General features: G+C 34.8%; 1 protein-coding gene across 4 annotated transcripts in view; it reads right to left on the bottom strand.

Moving 5' to 3' along the window:
- Positions 1-20,478, bottom strand: part of LOC150101886 (CUE domain-containing protein 1-like) — a 150,507-nt gene that overhangs the window by 75,946 nt on the left and 54,083 nt on the right. For all 4 annotated transcript variants that reach the window (XM_090400033.1, XM_090400036.1, XM_090400034.1 and 1 more), the window contains exons 3-5: positions 16,101-16,299; positions 15,930-15,977; positions 2,012-2,146 (exon numbers count right to left, since the gene is read on the bottom strand). In XM_090400033.1, coding sequence (XP_090256159.1) covers positions 2,012-2,146; positions 15,930-15,977; positions 16,101-16,299 — 382 coding nt within the window. The remainder of the gene's footprint in view (positions 1-2,011; positions 2,147-15,929; positions 15,978-16,100; positions 16,300-20,478) is intronic.

The raw sequence follows: 20,478 nt of genomic DNA, 5'->3' as shown, positions 1-20,478 counted from the left end.
CTCTTTTCCAGAAGTTACATGGCTCTGTACTTCATTTTCAGGATCTTTTCATCAATCAATGTAACACACATAAAAGTCTTCTTGACTAAATCTTGTTTCCTTTTAGTAGCAATACTCATCAGATCAGGCATCCTTAATACCTATAAATCTTCTTAATCAATATATTTTCTAAACATTCACTTTCAAGCATCCTTAATACTTATAGAACTTCCTTATCAATATTTTCTCTAAGAAAAACATTCACTTTAGAATGTAAGCAACAAGTTCTTCTTTCATTCACAATACTAAATGACAGTCTTAACCTTTTCCACTTTAAAAAACTTACAGTTTCAAGATTCCCTTTTATTCATTACTTATTCCTCCTTGAAACCTATTATTTCCACTATTCCTTTTTCGGAATACACTATAAAATTTCTTCTGACTGCCACACACAAAAAAATCAAGTTCCTTCCAACTTAAATATTTACTGGCCAGTGTTCTAAAAACTTCCGAATGCTCTCTTGTTTACAGCCGTTACTTGGATACGCAACGCTTTCCTTTCAGCTGTCAATTACACATCAAATCCTCTCCGGGAGCATGCGCACTCCACAAAAGTCAGAAACTACGCACTGCAATAAAATGGCTGACTCGCTGTATCCATTAGCGCTAAGAGAAAGTCTTTCACAAAACACAAAATTCAACATTTTTAAACCACAACAAACTTTCTTATAAGTAACACAAATATTCAGTTTAGTAAGTACATCAAATTTTTTTTACTTCTTTACATGTTACTTCTAATATAACATTTTCATAACGAGCACATCACAAGTGCAGACACTGCATGTGTGAAAACAAAACTAACAAGCATAATTAATACGTAAAAATATTCAGAATTTTTTAATATGATTATTTTTACAAAGGCAAATGTTATTATTAATTAATAATAAATTTCCTTATTAAAAAGCACATTTCTTCAGCATTATGAAATACTCTTGAAAATATAGCTAATGTCAAAAAATTAAGATAACTACAGAAAAAAAAAAGCCATAAGTTTGATGTAATGTCACTTATTATCCTCTGATTTTATAATAAAGAAAACCACAAATCTGAAATCTTCTCATGCCTATTTTTCCACAGGTAGCAGATCACATTACAAGTTTTTCTGACTATCCCACCATCAAAAATTACTGCAGTGTAAATAAAAAATGCAAAACAGCAGTTGCATGACATATGCCAATGGAACAACCTGACGGGATCCAGTTTATTAAAACTAATTTAAAAACACGTTGTTAGTGTTTCTGATCTCCATTCAAATGGGTGTTTGCAAATGTCCTTGGTAGGGGATGAATATCATCATATAGGATGAGACTGCCACTCTGCTTATTAGACTTGAAATGGTTTAAAAATTCCATGTTTAGTCTCTAAAGCAGGGTTTCTGGAATATTTAACCCACCCATAGTACTAATGCTAGTATCACATGCTGCCTGTTGTGACTGGGATAAAATAAAAAACAAAAAATAAAATGACATCGACATTTATCATCAAATTTGTATAAAATCAAATGAATCTATAAGCCCATAATACCTATTTAAAGTGCTCAGGAGTTCATATAATGAACATGAACTTAACAGCTAATTGGCTGGCTAGTTATTTTACACTGCACCAAAAAGAAAAAAAGTTAAAGATATGAAGCAAGAGTATTTTAAGTCAATAGAATGCATATGCTCTTTGGCTAATCTTATGTGGAATGAAACTCCCTCCCCATCTCCATATGAGACCAACCAAGTTGAAAAGTTCTCATACCGATAAGATATTTATGCAAGTCAAACACATGAGTGGCTGGTTTGCCTGTTTGCAGGAGACAAATGCTACCATCTACATTTAAGACCAGCTAATTATAATCCTATCTGAAAAATCCTAATGCAATTCTTACATTCAACAGATGGAATTTACACTGAGATCTCTTTCTGAAGGAGATAACACACAATAAGACTAGTGGTATTCTGAGATGTAACATAAAATAATTCCTTACATTTGCCCATATTTCGTAGTTTCTCTCTGAAAGCTGCATCTGTATCATCACTAGCTGTCACAGGATGATATGGAAAACCATGTGAACTAGAAGTCAGATGACGCTGATCACCATCTCCATCCCAATTTGATGTCTCTAAATTTAAAGAAAACAAAATTAATATCACTAAGCTTATGTTCCAGGTTGCAACAAGTAGTTATAAATTCAAAACATACTTAAAATCCAGCAATCAAGACAGGAATAACACATCTATTAGTTTGCAGTTACAAGTGAAAGTGAAAAAACTCATAACACAGTCTGACTTTTATTAGTTTATGAGCACATATTCATTTTATAATTAACCATAGTACGAATTCCTTTATTCTCTTACCAACTTGAAAATATTTAACTAAAAAGATATCCATTAACACTAGTTTTAATTCAATATTCAAGTATGTATATGGTTAACTTAACAAATTCCATTACAATATACCACCTTAAGGTATGTAACTTCCATTGTGTATATTACAATATACTATATGACTTGATTAAAAATATTATTATATTATTATTGCACAGGCACCTCCATTGAATCCAAAGGCTCATTGCAGAAGGCCCAACCTATCCACACAGTATCTATAGTACCTCTTCTTGAATTCAGTGACAGACAAAGCACTCACAATTGATCTGGTAACCCATTTTACTCATTTACCACTCTCCAAGAGAAAAATCTAGTCCTCACAACTCCCTTCTAACAATACTTTTCTCAATTTCCACGGAAGACCTATTTTTCTGTCCCCTTCTGAAAAGGGTTGAAATATTTCCTCTGCATAAATACAAAATTAATAATAGAAAAACTCATGTAAAAAGATTACTTAATAGTATAATTTTCGCCTGCATGTCACAGGCATCTTCAGTACAGATATTATTTCTGGGAAATTCCCATGTTACTCCTCTAAAAACAATTATTTTTACAGCTATTTTTGCCTGTTTTCGTTTAGGAGTGTCCCTTATTTTAAATACATTGGCTTTTTACTCAAGAATTCATAGGGTATTATAAGTGTATTTCAAGGGTAAATATATGCAGACTAATAGATGAAGAAATTTTGTTCATACCTTGTTCGGATGTCTTTGTTCTCCATACTTCTGCTGTTTAGGTTGTTGAAGGGGGGGAGTTGAGGGCAAGGTGGGAAGATTAATTAGAAAACCCAGGGTTTTTTAAATAATATATGTACATATATTATTTAAAAAGATAGAAGATATATACATATATATATATATATATATATATATATTGGCGTACATATTTACTTGGTAGATAATGTTATGAAAAAATTAGTTTGAATGACTATAATACCGAGAATAAAAAGGATAAAGTTCAATGCTGAGATACTACTAGTTTCGTTGAACAAAATTCAACTTCTTCAGGTATCAAAGACAAAGAATTATGGAAAATAACAGAGACATAATAAAATTACATCAACAGAACTAATATAAAAGACCGAAGTATAGTTATATATATATATATATATTATTATATTTAAGGGCACTACTTAGGAGAAGGGTCTTATGGGAAACAGGGACGGGGGTGAGCATTAATGTTGTGCGAGCCGTTTCGATCGTATTATCGTCATCGGAACATTTCGGGATACGTGTAGGGCTATGTCATGGCGGCTTGGTGTATCTACTTTAGGGGCACTTGTGTTATCGCTTATTGGTCGGGGTCATGACCTAATTTTTATGTTGTGGAACTTCCAACACTCGGAAATTAGGTACGGTCTGTGAACTTAGAGTTTTCGTCACATTTTATGGCAATTGTTTCCGATATTCTAAGCACTGTTTCGTTGTCTTGTTTGTCTATTATTATGGCCTTGTCAATTTGAGGGGTATGTTTCTGTTCAAGGGCATGAACTGCTATTTCTGTTTTCCCTGTACTCTGTATTCTATTTTTCTTTTTGACGTTGCGTTTTTTTGTATTTAAATATTCTGGAATAGCGATGTTACATTTGCGGAAGTGTTTTTGTAGTCTGGCCCATAAAGACCTGATGGTAGAATCTGTGTAGGTGATATCACAGTCTTTTTCGCAAGGAAATTTGTAAACTACATTGTGGTGTTCTAATATTTTTTGTATGTGAGAGATTTAGTGGGTTTTAAGAGAGTTGCTCATTTTTGGTTCGTGGTGAATACTAGTTTATAGTCCAAGTGTTTGAAAATCTATGTGTAGACTTTGTATGTGTTTTGGATGTAGGGCAGTTTGATAATCTTTCGTGTTTGGAAGTCTGTTTTGGTTGTAGGGTTGTTTTGATGGGTTTTTGCTGTTCTGTTCGCGTAATTTATTAGTTGTAGGGGATGCCAGACCGAGTGGTGGTGATACCAAGGTGAAGTAATGGAGAAGTCATATTTACCTATACGAGATGCCAAAAAGCCTCACACCCTGTTATTAAATTACTCTGGATTAAGTTTGTGCCTGAAGATACTTCAGGTGCAAACTTTGTTTGCTTACACTTGGATAAAGTATTAAACTAAATATATAATTTATAGTCTAACCAAGTGAAAAAACTTCCAACATCTTTCTCTAATCCAGAGTAATTTAATAACAAGGTGTGACACCTTTTGGCAACTCATCATCATCATCAAATTCCTGCCACATACCCTCAAGAAGTGTACAGGATATGATAGTACTACATGAAAAATTTACTTTATCATTACTAACGTCCTATCTACAATTTTCCTCCAAATCAGTCTGTTACTTGTCAAGACTCCAACATTATCAGATCTCATATTTCTATCGTATAGCACTTTATCCCATATCAATCCACCTATATCTTGGTCTTCCTCTGGGTCATTTTCCTGCCAACCTGGCAGAGAACACTTGTTTTGCTAATCTTTCCTAGCCCATTCTATTTAAGTGACCATACCACCTGAGTTTAGCTCTATTAATGCATTCCTAGATGCTGACAACGTGAAGTTCTTTCCTAATATCGTAGTTTTAATATGATATTGCCATTGATGCCATCTGTTTATGCCTCTAATCTTTCTCAGGACTCTCATATCTGCAGTCTCTAGTCTTTGGTCAGGTGTTTTACTTCTGACCCAACTCTCAGATCCATAAATTAAAACTGGTTTGAACACCATCTTGTATACAGCTAATTTATTGTTCCGACTAATTTCTCTCTTATTCCATATGAATTTATTCAATTGACTTCCTACCATACCAGCTTTGTTAAATCTGTTGTCTATTTCCATATTCAATTTACCATCTTCAGTAAAAATTGTGCCTAAGTAGCTGAAATGTTTTACTTGTTCCACAGATTCCCCGTTCACAACAAGTTGACATTTTCAACGATTCTACCTATTTTCATTGTCTTTGTCTTTTTAATGCTGACCTTCATACCATATCTATTACAACATTTATTCAATTTAGTCAGGAAATCTTGCAAACTTGTAGCAGATTTATTTAGAAGTATAACATCGTCTGTATAAAGCAAAGAGCTGACATTAACATCTCCAATTTTGATATCATGTTTAATACCACTTTCCTTCATAATGTGATCCATATAGATAATGAATAACAGAGGGGATAATGTACATCCTTGTCTCACACCAGATTTAACATTAAAACCATCTTCCTGTACTTCCTTCAATTCTAACTGCTGACTTACAACTCAAATAAAGACTAAACATTGCTTGATATAATGCCCCAATGACACCATATAACTGTAGTGTATTGAACAGCTTCTCTCTTGGCACCTAGTCATATGCCTTTTCCAGATCGACAAAACTTAAATACAGATCTTTGTTATATTCCCATGATTTCTCAACTATTTGTCGTAAAGTGAAGATCTGATCCTGACAGCCTCTATTTGGCCTGAATCCAGCTTGTTCTTCACCAAGCTTTTCTTCCACAATTCTTCTCAAACGTTTCTCAAGTATACTTGCATAAATCTTACCAGAACACTCAGTAGGGAAATACCTCTGTAATTCTCACATTCAGTTTTATTTCTCTTTTTATATATGGGCACTATGAGAGCACTACTCCAATCATCGGGAATTCATCCCTCTGTCCACGCCTTCTGAACTATGCAGTGCAGCTACTGTAAGACTTTTATACCACCATACTTCAGCATTTCTGGTTGAATATCATCTACTCCTGCTGCCTTTCCATATTTCAAGCCTTGGATGGCTTAAAGTATAGATATGTATTCCTGACTGTATGCCTGTTGATTGTTTTTTACCACTGTGCTATCACTGCTTGTTTCATTTAGCAATTTTTCGAAGTTCAAGACTTCAAGGATATCTTTTTCTCCCATTTTCATGTCACCTTTATCATCTCTAATTCTTTTACAGCACTCTTTCCTCCATTTATAAGCTTCTTCAATAACCTCCAGAATATTTTGCCACCTTCTTGATATTTATTTTCTATGTTCTTGCCAAAGTCCTCCCATGACTTTTGTTTAGCTAGTTTTACACAGTGTTTAGCTTTCTTACATTTGTCTCTGTATTCTCTAAGAGCACAAGCTGAGTTATTTGCCAGGAACTTTTGATATGCTTTCTTCTTTTCCTTCACTGCCTCTTTAACATCCTGTGTCCACCATGGAGTTCTGATTTTTCTGTCCTGTAGATAACCTCACCACATGCCTCTCAGGCTGAATCAATCAGTGTTTTTTTTTCATGGCTTGCCACTGAATATCCAAGGTTTGGTTCCTATTCTCAAACTCTTTAGTTTTTTCTTCAATAATCATTGTGTATTTTAGTCCACAGTTCAAATCTGAGAGCTGTTCAACTTTCATTCGCTATAAAACTTTCTTACATGTTATTCTTTTTAATATAAAATTCAATTTTATCCTGCTCAAGACTAAATAGTGATCACTTTCAATTTCAAATCCTCTGTACACTCTGGTGTCCTGCACCAGGGAGAAAACATCACCATCAACAATAACATAGTCAATGAGACTGTTCTTATTCCTTGCCTCTTCTCTCCATGGGAATATGTGCACATTTTTATGGTGGAACATGGTGTTAGTAATGACCAGTCCATGTCCTGAGCAGAAATCCAATAGGTATTTAGCATTATTATTAGCTTTGCTCTTTTCTCCAAATTTTCCCAAAACATTTTTGTATGTCTGACAATCATTTCCTACTCTGCTATTTAGATCCTCAACAAGAACCAACTTTTGCTTTTTTCAATTTATTCAGTTGCTTTCTCTATAGCCTTAAAAAATTCCTCCACTTCTACCATAGTAAAACCTTCTGTGGGTCCATATGTCTCATTGTCTAGTTCCCCATTCTCATATTTGCACACATCACTCTACTTGAGACTGCCTGCCATTGAAGAAGATTAGCCTCGTATTTTGTGATGAATACCATGGCTACTACTTCTTTTCCTTGATTGTCATTGCCTGAATATGACATTTTGTATTTATTGCTCAGATCCCACCAGTTTTTGTCTTTTTTGTTTCATTACTCCTATTATGTCGATCAGGTACTTATTCCTCAGCTAGCTCCATTTCTTTACCATTTAGGCTTCTTATATTGATAGTTCTGATCTTAAACTCTGGTGATGTTCATTTGGGGTGTGTTTTCAGATTTGTTCCAGTAGCTGACTTTTCCCTGTTTTCCCTGGCAAAAACAACGTGGGCCTTGTTTAACCGTGTGACGCCCCAGCCAGCATGAAATTTTTTCATGTTGTACCATCATTGTGTATTTTGGTTTAAGCCAATAAGAATACAATTTGGTCAGCTAAATCCCAAATTTGCCAGCCCATCCTCGTTCGTTCAGTATCCAGGTAGATACCCAACAGGGTGCACCACAAGAAAGTGAAGATTGGACATTAGGTCAGAAGCCCTGGTCGGTTCTCCACATTCCTTTAAAGGCTATGTGGAGTTCTCCTCTCAGTGATATAGCTTTGACCCTTAAGCACCCCTTTTGGTAAATATGATTTTCACCTTGGTATCACCACTACTGGGTCTGGCTCCCACTGATAAGACCTCAATAAATGTCGAAAACCGGTCTGGGTAGTGGCCCTTCCCTTAATGCATAGCATTATACATGTCTGCAAGGAGATGTGCTTTGCATTATGGGAGATACTATGGCAAGTGATGAGAACTTATACCACCTTTACCACGAGTTGTCCCGGTCCTGGAAGATACTTCAGGTGCAAACTTTGTTTGCTTACACTTGGATAAAGGATTAAACCAGTATTTCCCAACGTTTTTTAGATCATGCCCCACCTCAATGCCTCAAAGATTTTGATGCCCCACCTTAATGCTGATAGTTGATAGTTGAGTATATCAGTATATGAGGTGACAAATGCAACATATTTTCTAATTGCCCCCTAAAATATTCGAATTGTCCCCCTGTGGGGCGTACACCCCACGTTAAGAAACACTGGATTAAACTAAATACATAATTTATAGTCTAATCAAGTGAAAAAACTTCCAACATCTTTCTCTAATCCAGAGTAATTTAATGATAAGGTGTGACACCTTTTGGCAACTCGTATAGGTAAATATGATTTCTCCATTACTTCCACCTTGGTATCACCACCACTGGGTCTGACTACCAATGATGAGACTTCAATAAAGGTCGAAAACCTATGTGGGTATTGGCCCTTCTCTTAATGCATAGCATTATACATATCCACAAGGAGATGTGCTTTGCATTTTGGGAGATACTAAGGCAAGTGATGAGAACTTATACCACCTTTACAACAAGTTGCCTCAGTCCTGAAGTATCTTACACTTGGATAAAGGATTAAACTAAATATATAATTTATAGTCTAACTAAGTGAAAAAACATCCAACACATCTGGATTACTGTGCTCAGATCTGGTCACCTGGGTTTCTTGGGGATGAGGAAATGGTGCAGAGGGTTCAGAGGCAAGAGACCAAGATGGTAAGTGGTCTGTGGAATGCTCCTTATGAGGATAGATTGAGAGTTATGTAAAAGTTGGTTGACAGGCAAAAAAAAAAAAAAAAGAAAAAAAAAGGAGGGGGGGGAATGATAGAAACATGTAAGTTACTTAAATGCTTTTATAGGATTGATGCAGGGGAAATGTTTCAGAAGGAGCAGAACAAGAGGTCATCCCTGGAAGTTGGGTAAGAGTGTGGTCAGTAAGGGCATGAAGACTAGATTTTTTGCTCAGAGAGTAGTGAATGAATGGAATAGGTTGCTTAAGTCAGTTAATTGTTTCAAGGAAAAGTACAATAGATATTGTGTTGTTAGTTTGAGTCTCTCACAATGAGTCTTAGGACTCCATAGAGGTGCCCCGTGCAATAATAATAATAATTAATGTTTCTTTATGCAGTATATTTGTAAATAGAGAAGTAACATCAAACTTACTAATATGATGGAATCATTTAGTTTTATTTTTTTCAGTTAACAATCTGAAATGAATAGAATTTTCAACAGATGACAATGTATAAAGACATAAAAATAACATACCTCTACGACTCATATTATATAAGAGATACTCATACACATCCAAAATGGTTGTGTATGACTATCTCTTATAAACTTAAATACTTAGACACACATTGACACAACACATAGGACATATGTTATGATATATTAAAAAATTCATTCATTTGTAAAATGAATGAACCAGACTCAACAAGGTCATACTTAAAATCATTGGAAAGCAACAATAATAATATTAGTTAATGTATTTTTGTCAGACTCCATCCCAGTGTGCAGAGAAGTCAGACAGGCTGTTCTCTCAGCTTCCTGCTTTTGCACTGGCAGTAGAGCCTTAAAAACAAAAGATCTAAGGATGTCTGGCCATCAGAGGAATTACCGTTCCTCTAATGTCACAATGGAGGAACCTTTAACCTTAATTTAACTTTAACAATAATTATTTTAACTTTATGAGATTCGGATTTCATCTACCATTTTTTCAATCTAGAAAGGTTTAGTGGCATTAGCAGCTTGAGTTCAACCTTAAAAAGACCAAACTCAAGAAGTTTTGGACATTTAATTCTACCCATCTGTCCTTTGGATTGACATCTGCAGAAAGGCCCATAAGAATTCTAGGGATACCCATTAGAGAAAAAGCTAAGCTGCTGACACATTATATCAGGGGTCGCAAACTGGCAGAATGCAGCCATATCTGGCCTGCGACCTTAATGATTTCTTTTCTAAAAATCAATGTTTCTAACATCCTGCGGGGATTAAAACAGAAAAACTTCAAACTTCTAAATGTTTTATGACAGCTTTAAACAAAAGTAAAACTTATTACTACATTTCTTTGTGCCATGTTTCTATCATCAAAAGTTGGCAACACTGAATGGAAGTTACTTGTCACGCAACCATTTTAAGCCACGTGATACAATGTCAATAAGTTACAGGTTACCATTGTAATATGATAGTGTGTTAATAAAAAATGGAAGAAGGCATATTTCTTTGTGGAAGTAAAAAATATTCCAACATGTTTGATATGTAGACAAAGTGTCGCCGTGGTGAAAGAATATAACCTAAAACGCCATTATGAAACAAACCATAAGAACTGTGATAAATATACAAAAAAGATGTGTGATGAGAAACTTAAAGATTTGAAAAATGAACTGAAGTTTCAACAGAGGATATTTTCGAATGTTATCACAACAAGTGATGCTGCTGTTAAATGTAGTTATGTCATAAGTGAAAAAATTGCTCAGGCTTCAAAACCTTTTACTGATTGAGAATTTATTAAAAATTGTATTTTAAGTGCAGTCGAAATCATGTGTCCGGGAAAAAAGCAAGCATTTCAAAGTATAAGCCTATCAGGAAATACAGTTGTCATTTCTGGCACAACTCTATATTTGGCAAACCCAGTTGGCAAAGAATAATTTAGCCCACTTTCCTAAACTTATGATTTCTCAACATAATAATGATGCTGAAAAATGTGCATTCCTCAAATTGAAGAATTGAAAACTGAATTTGAAAAAAGATTTTCTGATTTCAACCAGTTTGAAAATGAATTATTATTTTCAGCTCACCTTTGTTAAATCTGGAATGAACACTTAAATTGTCCTTCAGTGTTTCATTAGGGATTTAACTGAGATGTAACATCTTTCAGAAAAAAAAAATGACTTGTAAATAAATAATAGTTGAATCTTTGTACATATATTATTAATAGTCTTTTCATGTAAAATTTTTATGTATAAGATTGTAAATGGTCCTTAAAAAACGACAAGAAAATAAGGTATTGTAAAGGAGACTTTGTAATAAGGTCAAAGTTTAGCATAAACAATCGTAATCCGATTAATAACATGACCACGGGCAAATTGTGATTAGAACTGAAGGCACGTGTAAACTAACCTCGCAAAGACGCAATTAGAAGAGAAGGTGTGATGTGCAAAATTTGGGTGGCGTCTGCAAAATGAATGACGTAATTTTTGGTGGTTATTTTTCAACTCTGTTCAGGTTTTGGGTGTTGGCTGTCCCCTGCGGTTTTCTGTAGGTAGTTGCTTTGAAGTGACAGGAACGAATAAGTGTCGTTCACCGGCGACAATGTGGCTAAGTAGCAGGCTTGTCCAAGAATAGCATTTCATGCGACGAGACGAACAGCGAACGCCAAGGTTTCGAGTAGCTCCAAATGCACATTTCCATCTGATGGGTTCCTGAGCATAAGGTTAGAAAGAAGCACGTGTCTGAAGAATAATCGACTGGCCAAGATAAGGAACAAAGAATCGAAGGACAAGGAAACAATCAAAAGAAAGTCTAAAGCAACAGCATGAGAAGTATCGTCTAATTGAATTTTTCAGGCCGGTAAAGTAGAGTTTGTCTTATTGTATAATATCTTGAAGCCAGGGTGAGCAATTGTGTATAAAATTTGTAAATCGGACTCGTTAAGGCAGAAGTCAGGACTTTGATACATATTTCTTTAACAAGGATCTTTAGTATTAGAAGTGTAAAGTTTCAAGCATTATTGTTAATTTTTGGTCGATGTATTGTATTGAAGTTAATTAAGAAGGAAGTGAGACTAAATCTACTTATTTGTATTAAGTAATTGGGATATGGGCAGGTTGAAATTTTGTTATATACCATCTGATGAGAATTACCTACTGTGAACCTTATCTTGTGTGTTAGTTTAGCTTATTTAATTTTGAGGACCTTTCAACTAGTTTAAGTTTTGTTTAACATGTATCGTATTTAGTATGAATAAATTTCTTTGTCTTTTAACCCAAAATACATGTCTGATCATTTAAGTCAATGCACCACCTGCTATAAATATAGAACCTGTATATGTAAGTGCGGGAGTTTAAGACAGGAAACAGTTACAACTGCAGTTAAGAGTACATTAGTAAGGACTTGAGTAATTCTGATAGTTTTTGGAAATTGTGATAATCTGTGAGTCATACCTTTGACAAGAAATTCTTTCTTGTATAGGAACTAAGATGGCGCAGCTAAACAAATAAATCCTCTTAGTTCCGAAAAGGATTTGATACCAGATTTTCAATCAGGGAGAAATTGGTTCTAGCTTGAGGCATTCTCTTTGTTTGAGTTTTGCACACGATTCTAATTCTAGGATAGGCTACAGAAAATCATAGAAGGAGTGCAGTGGATAAGAACTTGATTGGAGTTTTAAAGTAAGAAAAATTTTTTTGTCATTTAGAAGGAAATTAAATAAGTTTATTAAGGAAGTGATTGGAGTTTTACAATAGAAATTAAATACATACATCTTCAAGGCCCACCTTTCCTAATTGGATTGTGGGGGCAACAATCCAATTAGGAAAGGTGCAATTGGATTGTTACTGCAAGAGGAACTTCCAATGGTCACGATCCTCTGCCACCAAGCTCAGGTGTTCTGGTGGGATTCCCAAATGTGTCCACCCAAGGTTTTGGATATAATCTATCCAGCGAGTCCTTGGCCTTCCACGTGACCTCCCGCCCTCTGGCTTGGCAAAGAGGGTCTGCTAAGGGAGCCTCTCTTGTGGCATTCTGACCAGGTGCCCGTACCAACGTAACTGTGATCTCTCAACACGGAGAAGCAGCGGTTGAGTATTGAGGGTTTCCCGAATTGCAGAGCTTCTGGCCGTGTCGAGTCTGTTAGCCCCGCAACTCCTCGAAGGAACCTCATTTCAGCCGCTTGGATTCGTGTCTGCATTCTTTCGGTCATTACTCAACTCTCATGACCATAGGTGAGGATGGGGACATAGACTGTATTGAAGACAGTCAGCTTTGCCTTCTGGCGTAACTCCCACTTCAATACTACCGAACGGCCAAGCTCTCGCAATATTGAGCTTGCTAAGCCAATTCGAGTATCTAGCTCTACGTCCCATTTTCCATCATTCGTGAATATGGACCCAAGGTATTTAAACTTCTCCACCTGCCTCATTGGGACTCCATTCTAGAAATTAAATAATAAAAAAAAAACCAACGATGTTACACCTTTTTTAATTAATATTGAAAATGTTGACGAAGAATTACAAATGGAAGTAATTGAACTCCAGTGCAATACTGAACTAAAAAATAAATATAACGAAGTTGGCATACCAAATTTTTATAAATACCTCAGCAGTAAATATCCCAAACATAAAATTCATTGTGCAAAAAATGTCAATCTTTGGAAGCACCTATGTATGTGAGCAATTATTTTCAATTATGAAACTTAATAAGTCAAAGTTCCACTCACAGATAAAAGATTCTAGAATAAATGCAATACTTCATATTGCAACAAGAAACAAAAAAGCAGATATTGACATGTTAGTACAGAGGAAAAGATGTCAGGTTTCAGGATCAAAATCAAATTAAAAAAAAGACTCTTAGATAAAAAATCTTTATTTTTTAAGTCAAAATTATGTATTTAAATAATTTTCTTAAAGTATGAATAAAATGTAATTGAACTTATACTTTCTAAACTTGTTATATTTTTAAAATTTAAAAATAAAAATGGTTATAAATTTAAAATGGTGGTGTAACTGTTTACGTAAGCTGTAAACAGTTACACCACCGCCAACAAAAGGGCCTTTGTAGAGCCTTTCTTTTTTTAGTTTATGTTCTGGTTCCCAGAATAATATTCAATACGGCCCAAGTATGATATACATCTAATTGACTGGCCCTTTGAGTTTGAGATCCCTGCATTATATCATTTGGTAAAGTTGGGACTCTCTTAGTCTTTGAGAGTAGTACCTGCATCCTTTTAAAGTAAGCCACAGTTTTAAAACCTATAATTCTTCCTGCAATATTGTATGTAAGCAACATTACTGATAGAGAAGAAGAACAGGAAGTACTATACAAAAGACTTTCTGAACTATTTCTGGAACTTTGAGACTATAAACAGACAAGGATCTCCTATTTGTACTTGCAGCTCAAGGTCATCACTTTACAAATCCTTAAAATGAAATATCTTGTCAACAAGTGTCAGGTCATCTGCAAAGCACTGCCATCCATTCCATTTTCAGCATGTTAATCAATTATTTCCTAGGTTTGTCTCTACCCACTGGTAATCACTAGCCACACAGGCTCAACTACAGCAATGCATTAGACTCTTCTATGTAATACTGATAATATCTGAAGATATTATCAGTATTACATAGAAGAGTATTACAGTATTATCAGTATTACATACTGATATAGTATGTAATGTAATGACATAGACTGAATACTGATAATATCTTCAGATATTATCAGTATTCAGTTATTCAGCACAGGAATATCAATAATACAAATTAGTGTTTGCAATTTCTTTGGAATAGTATGCCTTTTCTACTCCTATGCATGACCTCTGGCTATGAGTGGTCCATGCCTTACAAATTCTTATTTTCACAGTAGACTTCAAACCAACTAGAGTGAAACACAGAATTTACATATTTCTAAGTAACATAATCAAATTTCACCTATGGAAAGTTCAGCAAAAAGAGCAAGTACCCAACACTAATAACATCTACAAAAGCATTGAAAGGTATATATCTCCCTCTATCATTAGTCTATCAGGCTACTATAACTAGAAAGCATCATTTTAGGTGATGATCAATTTCAGATGCTAGTGTTGTCTCCTGTTCTGTGTGCTATAAGAAGAACACAAATAAAATTTCAATTCTTCTCTGAATTCTTCAATCTAACAAATAACCTTAGGTGTTGATGGTTATTTGTGACTTATTTTTAATGGCATTAACAACATCAAACAAATTATTTTATAAAAAGATGTTTTATTAACTTGCTTATATTTCACTGAATTTCAAATCAGCATCATCAGAGCACAATGCAACATGTCACTCATATATATGTATACATATATGTAAGTGAAACATTTGTTTCACTTATGAGACAGTGTAAGTAAAACAAAGACATGTATATACAACAGTGAGTAAGTGAAACATTTGTTTCACTAACTCACTGTTCATATACATGCAGCGTTGTGCTCTGATGACGGTGATTTGAAATTCAGCAAAATATAAGCAAGTTACTATAACATCTTTTTTATAAAATTGCTTGTTTGATGTTGTTAATACCGTTAAAAATAAGTCTCCGAATTCTTGTTATTAGTGCTTTTCTCCATGCACATAATCACTGGACTTGACTTCCTCAGTCAAGTTCATATCTGGATAACTTTCAATAATCTACAAAGTAAAAAACGCCTACAATGAGGCTGAAGATTAAAAGAGAATGCTGACCTTGAACTGATGAAAGCCTCAGCGGTCAGAATGTATAACAAGCAGGGCAAACATAAGGTATTATTGTTATTTAAACAGAATGGAGGAGGAGGAAACATTAGCAAAACAGATGTGTGTTGGTAGAAAAAAGATTCACAGGTATGGTTGACACAGTACTACTTCAGAAGATCAAAATGTAAGATCTGATAATACAAAAAATTAATTTTGAAAAAAAATCTCCTCAGAACTTTAGTTAGCTCTCTTTCTTCCAATACTACCACATTGTTCAGCTTTATAGATCTTGAAAGTTATGAACATTTGAATAACCCTCTAATTTTATTTAAAATACTAAAATCATTACTTACCACTATGATGTGATGATGTAGGGTGTGATGGAAGACCAGCATTTGCATCTGCAAAAGATTAAAATACAAAATTTTCGTCATGGATATTATTCTCAATATCAAATTAAATAATGTTGCTTTGTTTAACATTAAAAAAAGGTTTATTTACAACATATACAATATATATCATACCCTTCTCTAAAGTGGACATGAATTCCTTGTTGCCCCTTAGTTCCTGAACAAATTCTTCATTTTGAAGAAAAATTGCAATTCTTTCATCTTCTAAGTATTGGGCTAAATCAGGATCATCAGCACCTATCGTATTTTGTCGCTGCCGTTCATTTTCCACCATCCTCTGTTTAAGCATGGCAGAACTGAGAACTGTAACACTCTACAAGAATACATAATATTTCATTAAGCAGAGAGAATAGAAATTCAGGAGGGGGGGGCTGATATTCAAAAGCTTTGAATATATGAGTTTATACCTATAGCCTGACTATAGGTATTGATTTTGCATAATGACTAAAGAAATAAATAACCAATGCTTCAAATTACAGTAACTTTAGCTAAATAGAAAACTGAATGGTGCATTTAAGTTTCTTAAATTTCCATATTACACTATATAGACTTTTTTTTTTCCTAATGCTGCACAGTTATTACAATTACAGCATTAGTGTCTGATTAATTATCTTTTAGTTTGATTAATTATAAAGAGCCACCCAATGTGAAAGTGTGCTTCAAATAAAAGTACACCCTGTTTTAGACTTACTTTAAATCCTTTAAACACGAGATTTTTAAACGTAACACTCTAATACTAACATTATAAAAATGGTACTACATTTAAAAAGTTTAGTAAATATACATCGCTAAAAACAAGGTGGTTATGAAATTATGTTTAATATATATCATCATCATTCTCAGCCAATGTCGGATGAAGGCATTTCAAAGATTACTCCAAAACTATGTGTCCATGGCTCTCCTTTCCCATGTCACTCCTGCAAATCTGATGATATCAGCAATCCACCATGATTTAGGCCAGCATTGTGGTCATTTTTCCTCTCATGGAATCCAATCCAGTACTTCTTTTGCCCATCGTTGATATTGTCTTCGGGCAATATGCCCAGCCCATTGCCACTTCAGATGTTTCACTCTTCCTATGATGTCAGAGACATTGGTTTGGTTTCTTATCCACGTATTCCTTTTGTGATCCAGTCTTGTGATACCAAGCATACTTCTTTCCATACTAAATTGTGTTGCTCTTAATTTCTGAATTTCCTTTGCATTTAGTGTCCATGTTTCACAGCCATATGTTAATATAGGAAGAACACACACTGGTTAAAAACTTTTCTCTTCAGGCATAACGGTAGTTGGCTTTTGAATATTGAATGTAATTTCCAAATGCTTTCCACCCAAGCATCGTGTGCCTTTTAATTTCGTCCATGATATTTTGCTCCATTGATATCTGTTGTCCTAAGTATATGTAATGATCTACTTGTTTAATTTCCTCATTATTGATTTTTATTATTTCTGGATGGACATAGCTATTGAACATAACTTGGGTCTTCTTTAGGTTTATCTTTAGGCCAGCTGTTTTGCTAGCAATTTGGAGTTCATGGATACAAGTCTGTAATTCATGCATGGTTGAAGTAAAGATAACTATGTCATCTGCAAAGCATAAATGGCTTAAATATCTTTACTTCAACTGAACTTCAGACCTTTCCTTTCCCAATGAAGAAGTTAAAATATTTCTTCTAGGCATGCTGTGAATAATTTTGGAGATATTGTGTCACCCTGTCTTATACCTCTCTGTATTTCCACAGTAGAGATGTTCCCACTGAAATGAATTACTGTTGTGGCATTGATGTATGCTGATTTGATGGTCCTGATGTATGGCTCCTCCACTTGTTGGTTTCGTAATGCTTTATGTATTGCACAAGTTTTAAGTGAATCAAAGGCTTTCTTATAGTCAATAAAAACCAAGACATAGTGGTAATTGATATTCATTACACCATTCAATAATCTGCTGTAGAACACGAATGTGGTTCATTGTACTAAAGCCCCTTCGAAAGCCTGCCTGTTGTAGGTCTAGAGTCGCACAAAGCCTATGAGTTAAGACTTTTGTAAACACTTTGTAAACCACTGATAGCAGACTAATAGGTCAATAGTTCATCAAGTCTTCTACCTCACCTTTTTTTTTATGTATCAGAATTTGGGTAGCCTTCTTCCATGTTCTTGCTACATAATTTTTCTTCTTCTGCGCATGTGTGTGTGCATGCGTGCGTGCGTGCGTATGTATGTATGTATGATGATTCATTGACTCGGTTGAAATACATATTGTGAAATGAGTTGAATGACTTAAACCAAGAGTTAGGTAAAAGGGGGTTTAATAGTAAAACACAACTAAGTTCGGCTTATAACAGCCTTCATCAGGTGACATTATAAAAGAAAAAACACTAAACACTGAAGGTTAAAAAAACTATGAACAACATAGAGAGTCTCTATACATAATTAGTATGAAAACATAGTTGTAATTAAAGCTGTTCTTTCATTTGTTGCATTGTTAGGAGAGTGCATGCTTGCAGCATCACGTGAACGCCAGTACATGATTACAGCTGAATGACTATCTGGGAGGTTGTAGCTCAAGTTATTATTTAGATGTTCAGGGTTGAGGATGATTTCTCTAGATTCTACGATTTTTCTCTCCAATTCATCATGGCAACAAAAGATGTTAGTAGATCTGTCCCAGCAGACTGTATTACTTGGGGTTTCATCATTAGAATTAGCCGAGAAAAGGATATGGCTTGATAAGGCACTGGCTCGTTGTCTCTTGTAAGCAATGTCCCTCATGTGTTCCTCCATGCGTAATTCAATAGATTTGTTTGTCTGGCCAAAATAAGGAATATCACAATCACCAAATTTTGTACACACCAGGAAATTTAAGATGATGATGATGACATGGTTTAAATGGCTAATTAAGGAAGTGGAGTGAACAAAGTCATGAACAAGAGTCAGTGCCTTATCAAGCCATATCCTTTTCTTGGCTAATCCTAATGATGAAACCCCAGTCATACAGTCAGCTGGGACAGATCTACTAACATCTTTCGTTGCCATGATGAATTGGAGAGAAAAATCGTAGAATCTAGGGAAATCATCCTCAACCCTGAACATCTAAATAATAATTAAGAGGGAGATGTTAAATCCCGTTTTATTTTATAGCCGGGTACGAAACTCGGGTCGAAATCCAGACATCCATAGAGTTTCAATGCCGAAAAAACTATCGGCGGAACCAAGTGTAAATGATCACTTGGATAGTACAACACCAGGGCAACTCCATGCAAAGGTGAAGCAAGCTCCCTCACTAACTTTAATATTCTTTCATAATGTAAAACCCAGCTCCTAAGAGATGTAAAAATATTTATTGTTTTACATTATGAGAGGAGGTCACTACCCAGACCGGTTTCAACCTTTTTTGAGGTCTCATCAGTGAGTAGGTAGACCTGTAATATCAAAGTTTTAAGTGAACAGAAACTTACATACTTCTACTATCGAATTGCCGAAGTGGTGTACTATATATTATTATATTGTTAACTACCAAGATAATAAGCTGAAAGGCTATTTTACCGGCAAATTTGTTAATTAAGAGGAAGATGTTAAATCCTGTTTTATTTTATAGCCGGGTACGAATCTTAATTAACAAATTTGCCGATAAAATAGCCTTTCGGCTTATTATCTTGGTAGTTAACAATATAACAATATATAGTACACCACTTCGGCGATTCGATAGTAGATGTATGTAAGTCTCTGTTCACGTAAAACCTTGATATTCCAGGTCTACCTACTCACTGATGAGACCTCAAAAAAGGTTGAAACCGGTCTGGGTAGTGACCTCTTCTCATAATGTAAAACAATAAATATTTTTACATCTCTTAGGAGCTGGGTTTTACATTATGAAAGAATATTAAAGTTAGTGAGGGAGCCTGCTTCACCTTTGCATGGAGTCGCCCTGTATCCAAGTGATCATTTACACTTGGTTCAGCCAATAGTTTTTTCGGCATTGGAACTCTATGGATGTCGATGGATTTCGACCCGGTTTTCGTACCCGGCTATAAAATAAAACAGGATTTAACATCTCCCTCTTAATTAACAAATTCGCCAGTAAAATAGCCTTTCGGCTTATTATCTTGGTATCTAAATAATAACTTGAGCTACAACCTCCCAGATAGTCATTCAGCTAATCATGTACTGGCGTTCACGTGATGCTGCAAGCAAGCACTCTCCTAACAATGCAACAAACGAAAGAACATCTTTAAATACAACCACAACGTTTTCATACTAATTATGTATGGAGACTCTCTATGTTGTTCATAGTTTTTTTTTTTTATTTAACCTTCAGTGTTTAGTATTTTTTCTTTTATAATGTCACCTGACGAAGGCTGTAATAAGCCGAAACTAGTCGTGTTTTACTATTAAACCCCCTTTTACCTAACTCTCGGTTTAAGTCATTCAACTCATTTCACAATATATATATATTGTGACACATATACACACATACATATGCAGACCTTGACTT

Source organism: Typopeltis vanoorti, chromosome 11 (assembly GCF_054136105.1).
Source record: "Typopeltis vanoorti isolate ZY-2024b chromosome 11, IOZ_Tvanoo_1.0, whole genome shotgun sequence".
NCBI lineage: Eukaryota > Metazoa > Arthropoda > Arachnida > Uropygi > Thelyphonidae > Typopeltis > Typopeltis vanoorti.
This window is presented reverse-complemented; position numbering and strand designations above follow the sequence as displayed.